Below are 13667 nucleotides of genomic sequence, written 5' to 3'. Positions count from 1 at the left end.
TACTACAGAACAAAGTATAACATAGAATTCATTTTAAGGCTTTTTATCCTGCCAACTGATGCATTTACGATCACCAAAAGCATGTTACAAACAAAAATAAAAATGTATCCCTTTTAAAATGATATAGAAGATGTTACTCAAACTTTAAGAGTATTGGTCCCTTGTGAGATTTCGAATTACATTTAAAACATTTATAAGGTGTAAACACAAGTATTATTCAGCTCCACAATCAATGTAAAGTACTCCAGATAAGGTAAGTGGTATAAGAAATGTAAACCAGACACACAGAACACATCAATATCCTGCAAGTTCTGAAACATAACAAACCCATAGTGATCCATCTCACCCTGATCCCTAAATTGACTATTAATGAAATATTGTATTTATTGAATTATTATGGATAAGCTTTTGAAATGATCACAATCAGTTGGAAAGGTTTTTCAAATGATTTATCAACTTTTCCCATAAAGGTTGGTGACTTCAGTAGATAAATCATTTAAAAAGGTTTTTCTAACAGATTATGATCATTTTTAAAATCTTATCCAAAATAATTAAATTGAGGCTTATACTGGCTCCGTTCATTTTGTGATCTTGGGGGTATACACACCATACATGTTAAAGGTTTCATCCTTACCATATAGGACTAGCTATAGTATGGAATTATATTGAGCATTTATCTTGAATATCCTTCAATAGTTTCTAGTTGTATCATGTCATGCTATCCCATAATATATCACAAGAATTTAAATGTAGAAGCCAGGCCACCTGGAATGTCACAGTACCAACACCTCCTCTTACATTTATCATTGTTATGTTATTTGTCATAATATACAATATTTGACTGTAATAATGTCTCTCAAGTTTAGTAATCACTCAGTGGAATGAATACCTTTAGCTTTGGTTCTATGCAGCATGGTTCAAAAATCTGAAAATGGACCTCACCAGAAGCAATTCAGGGAATTCACAATTCATCAAGCTGCGCGCGCATTCAGCCAGTACATAGGAAAGCACTCTCAATGCTTTCCTATGGACGCTGGCGTCTTCTCACTGTGAAAATCACAGTGAGAAGCGCCTCTAGCGGCTGTCAATGAGACAGCCACTAGAGGCTGGATTAACCCATTTGTAAACATAGCAGTTTCTCTTAAACTGCTATGTTTACAGCAGGCAGGGTTAATCCCAGATGGACCTGGCACCAGACCACTTCATTGAGCTGAAGTGGTCTGGGTGCCTATAGTGGTCCTTTAATGACCACGGATGTACCTGATACGTCCGCGGGGAATATATATCTCAAAATACACTTATAACGAAATCATATAAATGCATTATATACATACATGTGTGTGTATGTATATGTATATGTATATGTATATATATATATATATATATATATATATGAAACAAGGGGGGGGGGGGGTTGGCTGCACTCACCTGAACATGCATAAATGGGGGTGCTGCTGGGGGCCAAATTATACAATACACAAGATCCAGTGCACTCACCTATCCACTAAACAGCAACTTCAATGTTGAAAGATTTTATTTGTTTTTTTTAAAAACACCTAATCTAGGCAAAAATAATGGTGGTTTAGTTACATTATATGATCATACATTGCATAAGCCTGCCACAACGTCAATGTACCCCATCTTTGGCAACCTAATGTCTGCTCTTATGAGATTAACCCACTTACTTGGGGAAAAAAATGTTTTCCCAAGTAAGTGGGTTAATCTTATAAGAGCAGACATTAGGCTGTTAGTGTAGGCTGTTAGTGTGCACCAAGTTTATTACCTTAGGTTGTCTTCTTTTAAAAAAGACATACATGTGAAGGGTTATGCGGGGATTCATGACAGATATCAGTGTTACAATGTAACACGTTAATTTTGAAATAAAATGGTTTCGAAATAGCAAAGTGCTACTTGTACTTATTGCCCTATAACTTGCAAAAAAAGTTAAGAACATGTTAACATTGGGCATTTCTTAACTCAAGACAAAATTTAGAAACTATTTAGCACGGGTGTTTTTTGGCGGTTGTAGATGCGTAACAAATTTTGGGGATCAAAGTTGGAAAAAGTGTTTTTTTTTCTTCATCATATTTTATCATATTTGTTTATAGTAAATTATATGACATGATGAAAATAATGGTATTTTTAGAAAGACCATTTCATGGCGAGAAAAACTGTATATAATATGTGTGGGTACAGTAAATGAGTAAGAGGAAAATTACAGCTAAACACAAACACCGCAGAAATGTAAAAAGAGCCCTGGTCCTTAACGGTAAGAAAATTGAAAAACGGTCTGGTGACTAAGGGTCACTATGAATTCGCCCCATATTTATTTGGACAAATATTCTGTTGAGTTGATGTTCATCAGTTATTTATGTTGCAAATTATTTTATTACTTTTAAAAAGAGACAGACACATGCCAAAAAGTATAAAACATCACATAATTATTTATGGTACGAAGTGAAAATGATTGTGGGTGTGATACAGGATAGGGGAAGGGGAGGTAGTGAAAACACAGAGCTATATACCTGTTGGCAACAGAAAACTATCCAATGTAACAAATACTTTTACTTTTTAGGAGACTGATTCACCCAACAGTAACTTATGGCGATTTAACATAAATTGACAATAACTTAAATTAATAAGAACTTCGGTTTATACTTTGGTTTACATTTTGAAACTTCCTGTTCTTTGAATCAACCTGTAAATGTTCAATAAACCTTGGAAAGTGAATAAAACCCATCAAGGGCTGACGTAAAAATAGGTCAAACTATTACTTTGTTAACAGATGGGTAATGATTTATTTAAAAAAAAAAAAAAAAGATTTCATCCCAATTTTAATCTGCCAGGGAAGCAAGGCAATGCTTTTTACATGAAAAAGATAGCATACAAGATCACTGATTTAAACCAGAGAGTCAGGAGCCCTATAAATCATTCCGTTTATTTGAGAGTGAACTTCATACACATTTTCAGACAAAATTCTCTTTATAAGCTCTGTCAGAAATATTAGCTCATAATTTATTTACTAACATCAATAATGCATGCAACAGTTTTTAGATTACAACTAGTGAGCAATTAATATTTGATAAACGGTTTAAATATTTACAATGTAGTCAGATTCTCACACTACTTTGGTCTGTGATTGGTACATAAAATATACTGAACAGAAATGTACCTGTTCCAAAATAAAGGAAATTGTCTCCAAGACTAAATGGAGGTCTTGCTTGTCCAAGGAAAATGCAGCTTGGAGTTTTTCTTCTTCTTCCTCACTAAAACTTTGTTCTGCCTAAAATAAGTAAACAAGAAGAAAAAAAAACAGGTTAAACAGATTTATTCCAGTTATCTGGCAATATAAATTTGATCTAGGCGTTCTATCTAAGCAACTGATAAAAATCAGCACACTGTGAAAACTTCGTATGGGGTACTGGAATGTCCTGACCTCAAAACATTGTTTTACATTCTTCCACTACATATAATGGAGTCGAAAGTATTGGATTTTCTTTTCTTTCTTAAAAGCCCTCATGGAACAACTTTGTGCATCACTTCATCTTAAAAGACCAATCCAGACCTTTAAAGAAATTTAGCTTGCTGAAGTGCCTTGTATGTTCCGAGTGTGTCCTCTATTTTTTCATTTTACAGAATATTTCCACAAAAATTGGCAGGGTTTTTTTTTCCCCGTCTTTTTTTCTTTTTTTAATTCTATAGGCAAGCTGACTATGCCACGATAGCAGAGTCCAGCACATTAGTGGTTGCATGTCTTGACATAGATGTGGCATGCATGACAATTACACATTTTTTGTGAAGATATGTGAGAGCATATCCTTTTAGTAAAAACAATGAGAAATTGTTGTAACACTATGCTAAAAACCGTTTAGTTATAAGGAGTGCATGTGACCGTTAGTTCATAAAAGGAAAGAAACATTACAAGCTAACTATGTGCGTCCAGATCGCTAAGCTGCATTAAAGGCACATAACTGGGCAGGCCCTCTGGACCTCAGGGGTATATTAGGTAAGTAATACAAAGGTGATAGACAATGAGTATTCACTGGAAAACACGTTAGCCATTGTGATAAAAACAGATATATTATACATAGAAACATAGAATGTGACGGCAGATAAGAACCATTCGGCCCATCTAGTCTGCCCAATTTTCTAAATACTTTTATTGGTCTCTGGCCTTATCCTATAGCTAGGATAGCCTTATGCCTATCCCACGCATGCTTAAACTCCTTTACTGTGTTAACCTCTAGCACTTCAGCTGGAAGGCTATTCCATGCATCCACTACCCTCTCAGTAAAGTAATACTTCCTGATATTATTTTTAAACCTTTGTCCCTCTAATTTAAGACTATGTCCTCTTGTTGTGGTAGTTTCTTCTTTTAAATATAGTCTCCTCCTTTACTGTGTTAATTCCCTTTATGTATTTAAATGTTTCTATCATATCCCCCCTGTCTCGTCTTTCCTCCAAGCTATACATGTTAAGATCCTTTAACCTTTCCTGGTAAGTTTTATCCTGCAATCCATGAACCAGTTTAGTAGCCCTTCTTTGAACTCAATATATAAGGTATCAATATCCTTCTGAAGATAGGGTCTCCAGTACTCTGTACAGTACTCCAAGTGAGGTCTCACCAGTGTTCTGTACAATGGCATGAGCACTTCCCTCTTTCTACTGCTAATACCTCTCCCTATACAACCAAGCATATTATTATTATGTTATTATTTATATAGCGCCAACAAATTCCGCAGCGCTTTACAGTGGGTGGACGAACAAACATGTTGTTGTAACCAGACATGTTGGACACACAGGAACAGAGGGGTTGCGGGCCCTGCTACATGAGCTTACATGCTAGATGGAATGGGGTGACACAAAAGGTAAGGATAGTATTAGACTAATGACAGTTGCAAGAGAGGAATCAGTCAGGAGCTATTAAAAGTTTAATTGATTCGCTTTTATGAAGAAGAAGTGGGTTTTTAATGATTTTTTGAAGAAGTGGAGACTGGGTGAGCATCTAACGGAGGAGGGTAGTGAGTTCCACAGGAACGGTGCAGCCCTCGAGAAGTCTTGAAGGCGAGCATCAGAGGTGGGAGTACAGACAGAAGATAGACGTAAGTCTTCAGCAGAGCGCAAGGACCTAGACGGGACATACTTGTGTATTAGGGAGGATAGATAGGTGGGAGCAGCATTCTGCAGAGATTTGAAAGCAAGAACCAGAATTGTAAATTGGGCTCTATATCTTACAGGAAGCCAATGTAGGGACTGACAGATGGGTGAGGCGTGGGTTTTGTGGGCGGACAGGAAGATGAGCTTCGCCACCGCATTCATTATGGACTGTAACGGTGCAAGTTGGGAGCACGTAAGACCACTTGCAGTAGTCAAGGCGAGAAAGGACATTGGAATGGACCAGCACCTTAGTCGCATCTGGCATTAAGAAGGGTGGGTTGCGCGCAATGTTTTTGAGATGGAAGCGGCAGGATTTGGCGATAAACTGAACATGAGGCGTGAAGGAGGCGTGAAGGAGAGAAAAGCTGACATGCTGCCTAAGGCCTCAATTTAATAAGCATTCCAAATGATTCAGTTTATTTATAAAAATGATTCATCTACAGAAGTCACCATTATGGTCAATGGAAATTTTTGTAGGTACATAATTTGGACATTTTTTTTTGTAAATCTTTCTTTTATTATGGCATATGTGTTATAGAGTACAGAATAGAAAGAGGAGGCATTGTGGGGTAACACGAGTTGATGATAACAAGATGGTGAGCAATACACCTCTAAGAAAGACTGCCATATTTTTTGATTTTTTTTTTAACACGTCATGTAAACAGATTGATACGAGCTTGGTTAATAAAATAAAAATAAAATAATAATAAAAGTATTTGTTGCTTAACAGTGCTAAATCAGCTACATCGGTGTAGTCTTAATATACCAACATGTCTTACAAAGTAGTAGTAGCTAGTTAGTATATGATTCGGAGAGAGGTCATTATTATGAGAAGAACATGCTAGTAATCATTGCTTACGGAACATAACATGCTAGAGTAGTTAGATAGAGCGAATACAGTAATATTACGTTTTCTCCCATGCAGGGCTGCTTTATTGTATGTTGAAGTAAGTCGCTTTATCCGAATAGCTGTGTAAGGCAAGGTAGTAGGGATTGAACGGGCAGGCTGTGTACAGCGCTGAGAACCTGTAGATTGACATGCATGAGGATTACGTTTAAGGCTCGGTGTTGCGGTTAGAAGGGCATTCTAGATATAAGATTATAGGTAAGTACTATGAAAGCCACTGAGCACATCTAGTGAAAGGCAGATGGTATAGTAGGACATACATTGCCTGGTTGTGCTGGGCAGTTTGGTAGGTTTCTTTTTGTAGGTATCGAATTAGTTTGCCTATGCGTGTCTACCATGCAAAGAAACAGGCTGCATTATAACTTTAAGTCAGATACGGCAGCGATAAAACAAGAACATATAAACAGTGACATAAACAACTTGCTGGAGCAGTGAAGAAATAGGTTAATCAACGCTTAAGTCTGTATAGGTCTCGTCCCGCCAGACAGCTCTGCTGCAACGGTTGTTCACCCCTGGAGCCATGGGGGCTCGGTGAGCTTGTGTCAGTGTCTCTTTTAACCAACGCCTTTGGATGGGAGTATGTCAGTGCCCCCTAGAGGTCCGCGGTTCGGGTGCGTCGTGGGCCAGGTCCCCTGCTGGTCGGCTATGCGGTCCTTCGTAGGCCTGATGCTTCGGAGTGCATAGGAACCTTGTGATGTGGGCCACCCCCTGCGTGCATCATAGTACCCCTGCGAATAAGCCTCTCTGTCCGGTCCCCGGGCGCTGGAGAGGCCTGCACCAGCGTTCCACAGACTCTGTTACCTCTTGGGGCCGTGTCTCCCCTTTGTCGGGTGCCTCTGGAAGCCCGGATGTTCTGCCGCCGCCAGCGGCGGTCGGGCTTCGGGCGTTGTGGTTGGTGCTTTGGAGGTAGTCTCCGGTTGGCCATCTTCAGGTAGGCCCTGAGGGCGGACAGCAGTGGCAGCTCCACATGCGGTGCCTTGGTGCGGCCCGTTCTCATGTCGTCTCCTACTCCGTTTGTGCTGTTCGCGGGGGTGCTTCTTAGGGGGAGGCTTCCACCCGTTGTTCAGGCAGGTTGTAGCTGCTGCTCGTTGGGCAATGCGGAGCCAGAAGTTATGGCAGATGGCATTAAACCTGGCCTCAAAGAGATCTTCCCAGGGAGTGTTCTGTTCGTCGGGCTTGATGTTCCACGTGGCGGCCATCTTGGTCGTGCCTTGGGTTCCCTGTCGGGCAGTGCCCTCATCCTCCGGTTGGGGGGGGGTCAGAGTGCTGCGGGTTCGCCGGTCGAGCCGGAGCGTCGGGAGGTCGGCCGCCTCTCCCCCGCCTAGGCGCCAGTAGGCCGCAGCAGGGCTCTCGGGTTATTGTCGGTAGCGATGCTTGTAGTGCGTTTGAAGTCGCTTGCCCGGAGTCCCCTGGATGCCAGTGCTTCCATACATTGGTAGTTGAGCCCTGTATTTAGGCTTTTTTATTGCTTTATCGTCGAGTTGTAGCAGGAGCTCATGTAGTGTGCGACTGCTCTGCTTGGCAGTCAGGCTCCGCCCCCAAATTTGGACATTTTTATAACAGTACTGAATCATTGCAAAAGCTTATTAAATAGAGGCCTTCGTTAGCAGCAGCTTCATCATGTCTGCTATCCGCTTGATTACAGCTCCACTCAGAGTTGAGCTGTTAGATGCATACAAATCTGGGAAGAAACCTCTAGGGAAGTGTTATGACTTGTATAGAAAGGGCACACCATATAATTGCTTGGAATAGCCAAATTAAATTATTAGCTATTATTCCCAACATAACACTTACGTGTGTTTGGGAATTAAAGTTACAACGATTTTAGCAAACTGATTCATTTAAATCAAATTTGCAGAAACAAAGGCTGTGAACCGACACATAGAACACAAGTTCTTATGGCTCTTGATGTGTCCCATCAATTACCAACCAACAATTATCATCAAAGATTACAGCAATGCATAACTTATGTTGCCATCAGTGATAGTTTTCCAAACGTTAAGTTAAAGTAGGAGGAAGTAGGGGTAAACCAAAGGGGCAATTACTCATGTTCTGGGGATGGGGTCTATACAAAATGCATATACTTCAAAGCTGAACTTTCTGCAGTGTGCAAGTACAAAATAGCATTTCAATGATTAGAAGGTAATTTAAAGAGGCTCTATTATGGCAAATTATATTTGAGTTCCCCCTTATCAATTTGTTGTGATAGTAAAAATAACTGCACATAGGAAACATTGTCACACATTTAGACTAGAAGAAAGGAGATTTAGTATATGGCAAATGAAAGGGTTTTTCCCAGTAAGAACAATAAGGATGTGGAATTATCTGCCTAGGGGGGTGGTTTTATCAGAGTCCATACAGATGTTTAAACAGCAATTGGATAAATACTTGCAAACCATAATATTCAGGTATATAGATTTTTAATTAGTGAAGTAATAGTTTCTTGAGACAAGGATACATCTGTCTGCCATTCTGGGGTCAAGAAGGAAGGGATTCTTAGTTAGTTGCAAAATTGGAAGCGCTTCAGATTGGGATTTTTGCCTTCTTTTGGATCAAGAGCAAAATAAAGATGTGAGGAAGACTGAACTTGATGGACACATATCTCTTTTCAGTTATGTAACTATGTAACAAATGTATAAATACAGCATTATTTTACCAACAGTACAGTCCCTGTGCCAAATAGGAAAATGTTTCTGTTCTCTGTAAACTAGAAAACCAGCCACGACAGACAAATGCACACGCATCTTCTTTTACAAGGCAGATGCAGTAGTAAAGTAAATATATCCTTTACTGCATACATTTGCTAGGACAATGTAAAAATGACATCCCCATACCTACCTGGAGGGAACCACTTCATCCACAAGGTGTGTGGATTATTAAGTCCCTTTAATTTACTCTTCCTCACATAATGTACATAAAGTATTTGTAGGTCTTCCTATTTAAACCTCTACGGCCAAATGCAACTCGCATACATCTCCTGCAAGTATGACTTCTGTTCACAAACAAGCACTAAAATGAATACTAAGCAAGGCACAAATGTAATAGACTTTTTTTTTTAATATATATATATATATATATATATTATAATAATAGCATAATAAAAACTCTACAAATTTAAAATTTGCAAGTAAAAGACAGAACACGGTTTAAAATATAAAGTAAATCTTGAACCCTATGAGATTCTGTTTACAGACATCCAGAGTTTTTGTCTTCCAAAGCTTTCAAGCGAAACACAGTTCATTATTTACTAGCTTTTCTTTTATTACATTTGTACCTTCCTTGAACAAAGAAATCATTTAGCAAAAACAAAAGCTATTATGGCAATGAAGGCTGAATACCTTCAAAACGTAGAATGAAGAATATTAGTTCTTCCATACTTTTGTTTCATTACCCGACCAAATCAGACAATTATTTTTACATTCGCAACAGAGAGCACTGTATATTTAAAAAGAACACAGAAGAATACCATAGCAAAAAAGAATACAAAGAATAAAATTAGAGTGAAATCAAATTTCTGGCACACTACCAGATACTCAGCGATGATTTAAATGTATCTTAACCCCTTAAGGACACAGTTTTATTTTGCTTGTTTTGTACTTAAGTCACCAGAACATCTACAGCTTATTGTATTTGTCCTGGTGAGTATAATCATTCTGTTCAGGCGTTTTGCAGTAAACACTGTCTTTTCAGAGAAAATGAATTGTTTACATTACAGCCTAGTGATAACTTCACTGGCCACTCCTCATATGGCTACCAGAGGTGCTTCCTGGGGCAGTGCTGCACACATTCAGTTTCTCCACACTCTGCATGGAGACACTGAACTTTCCTTATAGAGATGCATTGATTTGATGCATATTTATGAGGAGATGCAGATTGGTCAGGGCTGTGTTTGGCTTTGCTGGATCTGCTCCTGATCTGCCTCCTTGACAGTTTCAGCCAATCAAATGCGTTCCTATAGGAAAGCTTGAGAATTTCTGAGAGAATCACTTATAAAGATGCCAAGCAGGCAGATCAGGGCAAAGCCAGCAGAAGCAGACTGGAATAAAAGTAAGTTTTTAGTATATTTAAGGGGGCAGGAGGGGGAAAGTGGGGCTAGATGGTGTTTTAACACTATAGGGTAAGGAATACATGTTTGTTTAAGGACCAAATTCATTTTTGCATGTTTGCTATGTGTGTGTTCAACTGCCATCTCCATATTTGTCATTTATTGCATCAACACATATTATAAACTTAATGTAAAACAGTGGAGCGCTACATACTTGTAAAGTGCAACCAATGTGCTAAGTGCAAAAATATCAAAAGGGCAATAACCGTCTGTGCAAGCAGGTATACCTTAAAAGGGAAATCAATACAAAATAGTGTAAGATGCTGCCCCTGCAACCTTGAAATCCACCAAACATATACGGTTTTCAAACACTGGCTTCCAACCATTTAACAGATATGCGCCACCAGCAACACGTCTAGTGGGGGCTTAAGAGGGGACGTAATGGAGGTCAGAATGACCCTTGTGCACTTTATTTTTAAAGTCGGCCAACCGATACAAGATTTACAGAAAACCTGTAATGATAAAATCAATTTAACTTAAACCACCCTCATATACATTGTATACATCATATATCACAAACATACATCATGTATTCAATGTAAAATATTGAGATATCCTCAATTCGCCTCCATTCTAGCGCCACCATCTTCAGAACTTTGCGGGTGTTACTACAGGGAGTGCAGAATTATTAGGCAAGTTGTATTTTTGAGAATTTTATTATTGAACAACAACCATGTTCTCAATGAACCCAAAAAACTCATTAATATCAAAGCTGAATATTTTTGGAAGTAGTTTTTAGTTTGTTTTTAGTTTTAGCTATTTTAGGGGGATATCTGTGTGTGCAGGTGACTATTACTGTGCATAATTATTAGGCAACTTAACAAAAAACAAATATATACCCATTTCAATTATTTATTTTTACCAGTGAAACCAATATAACATCTCAACATTCACAAATCTACATTTCTGACATTCAAAAACAAAACAAAAACAAATCAGTGACCAATATAGCCACCTTTCTTTGCAAGGACACTCAAAAGCCTGCCATCCATGGATTCTGTCAGTGTTTTGATCTGTTCACCATCAACATTTCGTGCAGAAGCAACCACAGCCTCCCAGACACTGTTCAGAGAGGTGTACTGTTTTCCCTCCTTGTAAATCTCACATTTGATGATGGACCACAGGTTCTCAATGGGGTTCAGATCAGGTGAACAAGGAGGCCATGTCATTAGATTTTCTTTCTTCTTTTATACCCTTTCTTGCCAGCCACGCTGTGGAGTACTTGGACGCGTGTGATGGAGCATTGTCCTGCATGAAAATCATGTTTTTCTTGAAGGATGCAGACTTCTTCCTGTACCACTGCTTGAAGAAGGTGTCTTCCAGAAACTGGCAGTAGGACTGGGAGTTGAGCTTGACTCCATCCTCAACCCGAAAAGGCCCCACAAGCTCATCTTTGATGATACCAGCCCAAACCAGTACTCCACCTCCACCTTGCTGGCGTCTGAGTCGGACTGGAGCTCTCTGCCCTTTACCAATACAGCCATGGGCCCATCCATCTGGCCCATCAAGACTCACTCTCATTTCATCAGTCCATAAAACCTTAGAAAAATCAGTCTTGAGATATTTCTTGGCCCAGTCTTGACGTTTCAGCTTGTGTGTCTTGTTCAGTGGTGGTCGTCTTTCAGCCTTTCTTACCTTGGCCATGTCTCTGAGTATTGCACACCTTGTGCTTTTGGGGACTCCAGTGATGTTGCAGCTCTGAAATATGGCCAAACTGGTGGCAAGTGGCATCTGCACGCTTGACTTTTCTCAGTTCATGGGCAGTTATTTTGCGCCTTGGTTTCTCCACACGCTTCTTGCGACCCTGTTGACTATTTTGAATGAAACGCTTGATTGTTCGATGATCACGCTTCAGAAGCTTTGCAATTTTAAGAGTGCTGCATCCCTCTGCAAGATATCTCACTATTTTTGACTTTTCTGAGCCTGTCAAGCCCTTCTTTTGACCCATTTTTCCAAAGGAAAGGAAGTTGCCTAATAATTATGCACACCTGATATAGGGTGTTGATGTCATTAGACCACACCCCTTCTCATTACAGAGATGCACATCACCTAATATACTTAATTGGTAGTAGGCTTTCGAGCCTATACAGCTTGGAGTAAGACAACATGCATAAAGAGGATGATGTGGTCAAAATACTCATTTGCCTAATAATTCTGCACTCCCTGTATTCTTGTAACACCCAACTCCTTCGACTTTCCATGCTTGTGGACACGTCCCCAAGTAGGGCAAATCTCCTCGGCAACGCCGATATACTGGCATCGGAATGGAGTGATGTCATTCTGTTCCAATATTCCCTAGCCAACACTAGCAGCATTGGCTAGTGTTTCCATAGCAACTACAGTGCATACTTTTTGGTGTTTGTTTTTTTTAGCTATTTGCAGATTTGCCAGCAGGCAGTTCGACTTTTTTTTTATTATTTTTTTTTAAATGGATCTGGACTTTAACAATCAGTATTTTATTAAAACATGACAGATCTGCATTATTTAATTACGTATTAATGGCAGTTTTTTTTTTTAGCATTTGCTAGAATTCTTGACACTCAAACTAATTCCAGACTCTCTGAAATTGCTCTATAGGGAGAGAGAGGGGCATCTTAAATACTTAATATAACTTATTCATTGGATCTGACAGTCGGTGTATTTATTTATTGAAAGAAATTTGATGCCAATTGTATCTGCTTAATGCAAAAGCAACATTTTAATTTACACTGATAAACCTCTAATCATGCAAGGCGTACAGCAGACTGCGTAGACTTTGTAGCAGCAGTTTCTAAAGAACTTTGCTTGTTTTAATGTACATCTGGGCACAATAAAATTTAAATCACCTGAAACCCGAGACAGCAGACTCAATAAGAAATTAGATAATGGAAACAAAATGAGTACACATTGTCTTCTCTGCTCCTTCATTACCAATGCGGGAAACTTTCCCCTGTTAAATTGTTGTAAATAATTGTCAGATACTGTTAAGGAACAAAATGTTTTAAAACCACCATGCTTTAACGTCATTCGCCAAGGGCAGCTAAAACAGTGTCCCAGTGTCAGGCCCTAAAACACAACGAACAAACATGCAAATGTATATTTCTACCTATCGTAAAATGCTTTTTCTGTAGTGACTTGCAGTACCAAGCAATGGATATACACTCCTTTTCATGTGCTGGACAATTAGCCTGATGATATAGAGAGTCCCTCCCATTGTCTTTTATATAGGACAGCTTGACCCCAAACTCAGACAGGTAGGTGGTTTGTTGTTTTATGTTTTATTTGACTTTTCTTTTTTAGTTTTAGTCTTATTATTTTTTTGTTTGTTGTTTTGTATTTAGTTAGCCAGTGGGGTTTGGGATCAGTTTCAAGGGACACTATCGTCACCAGAACAACTACAGCTTATTGGATTTGTTCTGGTGAGTAGAATCATTACCTTCAGGCTTTTTGCTGTAAACACTGTCTTTTCAGAGAAAACGACACAGTAATCTATGTAAGCAAATTCGAACTACCCCAGCT

The 13667-nt window shown here is 39.1% G+C and overlaps 1 protein-coding gene across 1 annotated transcript in view; it reads right to left on the bottom strand.

Moving 5' to 3' along the window:
• COMMD10 (COMM domain containing 10) overlaps positions 1 to 13667 on the bottom strand; it is a 392963-nt gene that overhangs the window by 365801 nt on the left and 13495 nt on the right. Inside the window, exon 4 of the mRNA XM_063456932.1 lies at positions 3173 to 3283. Coding sequence (XP_063313002.1) covers positions 3173 to 3283 — 111 coding nt within the window. The remainder of the gene's footprint in view (positions 1 to 3172; positions 3284 to 13667) is intronic.

Source organism: Pelobates fuscus, chromosome 5 (assembly GCF_036172605.1).
Source record: "Pelobates fuscus isolate aPelFus1 chromosome 5, aPelFus1.pri, whole genome shotgun sequence".
NCBI classification, from domain to species: Eukaryota; Metazoa; Chordata; class Amphibia; order Anura; family Pelobatidae; genus Pelobates; species Pelobates fuscus.
The sequence above is the reverse complement of the archived record's forward strand: the minus strand, read 5'-3'. Positions and strand labels throughout refer to the sequence as shown.